The 5,335-nt window shown below is 41.8% G+C and overlaps 1 protein-coding gene across 2 annotated transcripts in view; it reads right to left on the minus strand.

Moving 5' to 3' along the window:
• agtpbp1 (ATP/GTP binding carboxypeptidase 1) overlaps nt 1–5,335 on the minus strand; it is a 34,318-nt gene that overhangs the window by 15,396 nt on the left and 13,587 nt on the right. For both annotated transcript variants that reach the window (XM_046034108.1, XM_046034106.1), the window contains exons 12-18: nt 4,058–4,158; nt 3,166–3,282; nt 2,098–2,882; nt 1,645–1,728; nt 1,307–1,396; nt 931–1,079; nt 660–747 (exon numbers count right to left, since the gene is read on the minus strand). In XM_046034108.1, coding sequence (XP_045890064.1) covers nt 660–747; nt 931–1,079; nt 1,307–1,396; nt 1,645–1,728; nt 2,098–2,882; nt 3,166–3,282; nt 4,058–4,158 — 1,414 coding nt within the window. The remainder of the gene's footprint in view (nt 1–659; nt 748–930; nt 1,080–1,306; nt 1,397–1,644; nt 1,729–2,097; nt 2,883–3,165; nt 3,283–4,057; nt 4,159–5,335) is intronic.

Genomic DNA, 5,335 nt, shown 5'->3' on the forward strand with positions numbered 1-5,335 from the left:
AACAAAAGAGTGGCTGAAGAAGAAGCACATCAAGGTTCTGGAGTGGCCTAGCCAGTCTCCAGACCTGAATCCAATTGAAAATCTTTGGAGGGAGCTTAAAATTCGAGTTGCCAGGCGACAACCTCGGAACCTGAATGATTTGGAGGCTGTCTGCAGGGAGGAGTGGGCCAACATCCCTGCCGAAATGTGCACAAACCTTGTCACCAACTATAAAAACCGTTTGACATATGTGCTGGCCAATAATGGCTTTTCTACAAAATATTAACATGCTGTTTGTCCAGGGGGTCAAATACTTGTTTTTCCTCATCAGATGGTTATCAATTTTTATAAATTCATATGATGTGATTTTCTGGAATTTTCTTTGGGATTCTGTCTTTCACTGTTAGAATGTACATATGATTAAAATTATAGATTGTTGCATTCTTTGTAAGTGGGCAAACCTGCAAAATCAGCAAGGGGTCAAATACTTATTTCCCCCACTGTATAAGATGTATAGAGATACAAGGTGTTTAATACACTATAGTGCAGTATGGCAAAACTGGTATGCTGCATGAAGACTGTGATCTTGCACCATGTAACTGTAACAGTTATTAGGTAGTTTTTGCCTTTCTCCTTAATTTAACACATCCCCAGGTCTGCTGCTTTCTGAGTGTACCTACTTGTAGTAACAGATGTCTGTTCCTGTTCTGACCCAGCGAGGCCTGCCACTGATCGCCTCCTGCACGGAGTACATCAGCACCTGCATGCCTGCGCGCGCACACACACACACACACACGGCGAAAGGAAAACACAAGTGAAACACTGCACCAGTTTGAGGTTTCTTTAGTTTTTGTTACATTTGACTTCACATGGATAGTCTAAAAACAACACAGATGACAAACTGCGGGGTGTTTCACTTTGTTTTCATCAACATGTTGTCGTGCATCTCACCGTAGTTGAACTGGCTGTTTGACTTCTCACAGTTGATGATGTTGAAACGGTAGGTAGCTCCGACGCGCATGCCGCTCACCTCAAAGTAAAACCACTGGTGGTAGTGATTACTGTTGATGTCTGAATTCAGCACAAGGTCATACTCATATCTAGGGAAACACCACAACATAAACTTTAAATATATTATCAACCATAAGCATTTACTTTTAATCTAATTTCTGTAAATTTCAGGTCAGAATTAGGTTGAATATAGTAAAAGTTAGCCATAGTTTTAAATGTTATTAATGTGATAAAAGGTGATTTAATTTAAAAGAGCACATCTACATGTCGAACTCTTACTCGTTTCCCTGTGACTGATGTGACAATAAATACTTACTTCCTAACTTGAACTGCCTTCCTGAGGTTGCCAGACTCAAACTGAGAGTTGAACTTCAGTGATTCGCCACTGTCTTCAATCACAGGACAACTGTAACACAACAATATTTACGAGGGAAACATGATACCTTTCTTAATGTATGGATGATAAATTGAGCCAGTCTGCGTTGTCAATGTCCCAGCTCTCTCAGAAAACGGACAAACTGTAGCTTATGTCACTGGGAAGCACTTTAACACAAATGCTGAAGAACCAGCAACAAAGTCATAATTGTAGCTCCATTTAGCCAGAGTGGTGCAATGCAACGCTTTAGGGTAGCAGACTCAGTAAGAGGAACTCACTTGGGAATGTCCAGGTCGTAAACTACTTTATCCAGGATATCATTAGGATGAATCAACCTCTCAATGTCCTGGAATATCTTAGACCTGCAGGGTTGGATCCACAAACAAATGCATTGTTAAAACAATGGACAAACATGTTTTCCATTAAATATATTGTTTATTGTTTTATACTGGAAGAGGATGAACGCAAAAAGCTATGAGAAATGCCTTTCCTGTGGAGCTCACATTCTGTGATGAAACAAACTGAAAAGAAAATTTAGACCCCAGAATGTAACCATATGACTGCATTTAAAAAAGGATTACTAAAACTACTAGGATTACTAATACTGAGGCTCCAAAATGTCTGTCTGGACCCCCCCCCCAATTTTTCTATTTAATAGCACAGTTTCTCTTCCCCTCTTCTGTCAGTACGCTGAATGATTTCTGCAAACCACCACTTTCAAAATGGCTCACCTCTGCACACCGTAAACTCTCTCCACAAGGGGTTCCCTAAATGTTGGGGCTACATGGCCAAAGTAGTCTGGGTAAGCCACTTCAGCGTACCGGGGTACAGAGTGTGTTCCCTTCACCATCTCGACGTAAAGGTCGGGGTCATGCAGCGGGAGGAGCAGCGCCGTGTTTGGCACCTCCAGAACCGCTCCTTCCCCTCCATCATCCTCAGCACCCTCTGAGCCACAATCTGAACCCCAGTTGCTGCCGCCTCCTCCTCCTCCTCCTCCCACACGACGGGGAGCGATACCCCCCAAGAGCAGAGGAGAGTGTATGTGTCTTGTGGCATTGACAGGGGATCCTTCTTGTTTGACTCCCCTTCCTCCTTCTGCATTCTGAACACCCTCCTCTTCCATACAGACACACTCCAACACATGTGCTAGTTCCTGTTCTATCATCTGCCCTTGAGAAGGAGGCCTGGAGAGGGAGGACAATGTTGCATGTGCATCAGGGGAAGGAATGTGGGCCTCCTGTTTTTTGTCTTGGTCCTTGGTGAGATGGATGTTGTCCAGTTCTAGAGGAGTTAGGGGAGCCGGAGGAGTGGGTACAGAAGGCGACGGCAGGGTATGTTTTCCTTTGGTAGGGTTGCAATCCTCCCGAGAGCTCGGTATGTGAGCGTGCTTTGGGGACAGGGATTGAGCTGTGGGAACTATGATTGGCCGAGTGGACTGAGCTGAGGTTGATGATGAGGAGAAGGATGATGATGAAGATGTGGTAGAGACACTCTTTGAGCATTCAAAGTTATAACCCTGTAGAAATAAGATATACGGTTTCAAAAAAAGGGAGCAGAAATGTTTTTGGTAAACGCACACTCAACTTGTAAAAACTCCCAAAAATCCCAAAGACTTAAATAGACACACTTTTCTTTTAACTATGACATGAAGGTGTGCATTCAAGTGCAAATGTAATTTAAAAAAAATATATACAAAAATACCCAGGAGCAACCCACACTTCAAGTAACAGCTTGAACTTGGTTTAAATGGACGTGTTAGTCAACTGGGAAACTTGTCAACATGTGCACAAAATACTGACCTGGAAGTCTTCTGAAAGCTCCAAGAAGAATCTCTCATAGACTCTCAACTCCTCAAAAGGACGCCCAGGTTTCTTTTTGGGATGTAGCTTGTTTAGGTCCGTCTCTATGTCATCATTCTGATTAAAAAGACACAGGGAGCACACACACATGGATCTAAATGTAAAACTTCAGACTGTGTGCTGTCTGACTGCAGTCGGGCAAAAGTCTGGCCACCTTAAGGACTATGAGATGGAGAAAACAAGAAAAAGCTATGGCTAACAAGAATATAACAAAACTGAGTCTTGTACAAAGACATCAAAACCCACTTTTGTGTCACGGTTTAAATTTTGTGGGATTTTGGAGTGCTTGGAAATTGTCAGTGCCTCTCTGGATTGCTTACTCACACTGTGTAAGGGAAGAACAATGCTTTGATTAAACCAGTAATTTTAAATAAGATGTGGTTAACATTATTTGACAAAGGGATACAAGTGTTTGGCATTGTCTGCAGAGCTGTGACTGCCCTCTGCTGGAAAATTAGAGGAATGCAACTGGATTGCAGCAACATAAAACTGACACAGCTCTGAGAAATTCTATCCCCAAATGACAGAATCTGTAGACATTCAGTATTATAATTAAAAAGTCCCCAAATAGCAGTACCACTAGGCCAATGCAACATTAAATGTTTAGTAATTTAAAAAATTACTATCTATGAAATAACATCCATTAGCCAATTAGGGCCAGTTATACTATATCTAGAGCCTTTCTGAAGTTTGTTGAAATGTTGTGAAAAATAAGACGTCTGTATTTAACGCCATCATACAGAGAAAATGTACTCAACATTTTCAACAGTCAGTGCAACATGTGATGTTCTCATGTGAAATGCGGTGTGTGCATGCGACTGCTGAGTATTACCGCAGAGCGCCGGTCCTTCTCGTCTTCTTCATTCTCAGTATCGTTCTCCGTGTCTGCGTCTGTCTCCTCGTTATCGTCACTTTCATCCAACACGTCATCCACTGGGTATGTACACACACGCACACACAGAAGTTATTAGGTGACTGTCCTTAAAACAAATGTACCTATTCGTTCCTTTTTTCTTCGCCCAAGCTGGGAGTTTATCATTTCTCCAAAGAGTGATGGAGAAAAGAGAAAATGTTAAGGAAAATAAAAAGTTTTGAGCAGCCATGATCCAGAGATGAGTGAGAGAGGCCGAAGAAATTTGAGCGGTGATTTCTTCAAATACTATACTATATAACTATGTAATACAAGTAACTTGTTATTTTACACAGTTCTTCATGGTCGGGTTACTGACATGTTTTTGGGAGTACAGATGAGTCAACATGACTTTGCACTAAGACTGAGGCAAATACTGGGGTATTGTTGCCAATTACAGCTGTCAAAATTCTGGTGTTTGTAACTATTTATGATGGAGTTCCTGTTTTAATTTTGCATACTGCAAAAGATAAAAGGAGAAAGAATAAAATGCGTGATCATGTGCGTCATCATGCAGATTTAAGGAAGCAGACTTCATGATATTTGATCGGACATGTTTTATTTTAGATCAGATTGTGGGGAAAAAACAAAGGGGCTCAAATATTTCACCAGGCAGCCTGTTGACACAAAGACGCAAATTAGTTGAGCACAGTAAGTAGATAAGTCTACTAGTGAGGGAGCAAGCAAGCACCAGGAAATGTGCACTAAGCATCTTTACATCTATAATACTAACAAATGTCATGTGTTAGTTTAGTGAATGACAAAGCTGCGGTGAGTGAGTCTGTGTATTCTGAGGGTGGAGTTGGGTCTTACATACATCTTACCCTTCTTTAAGGGCTTGTTGCAGAGCTGATCAGTTTTCTTCCTGTAAGGCACATTGTGTGCAGCACTGTCAAGACTTGCCATTAGCTTGGAGTGTACCGAATAGTTTGAAGCTTCGCTGACATTCAAATTCTAAATCAACATTTGAATGCCGCACAGCTTTTTGTTTATCCATGTCTAGTCATTCTGCAGTGCACAGGGTGTGAGGTCGGGACTCAAAACATAGCGACCAGGTTACATCACCGTTTCTGTCACTCTCCTCTGCTCTCTGTCAGGTCTGTGTGACACAAACTCTGACAACATGGCTCCTTCCCACAGGGTTGGGCCGTGTTTATTTGTGCTTTAGAACATAACCTCTGTGAAACAATCAGAAAAAAA

This window comes from Micropterus dolomieu, linkage group LG21, assembly GCF_021292245.1.
Source record: "Micropterus dolomieu isolate WLL.071019.BEF.003 ecotype Adirondacks linkage group LG21, ASM2129224v1, whole genome shotgun sequence".
Classification (NCBI taxonomy): domain Eukaryota; kingdom Metazoa; phylum Chordata; class Actinopteri; order Centrarchiformes; family Centrarchidae; genus Micropterus; species Micropterus dolomieu.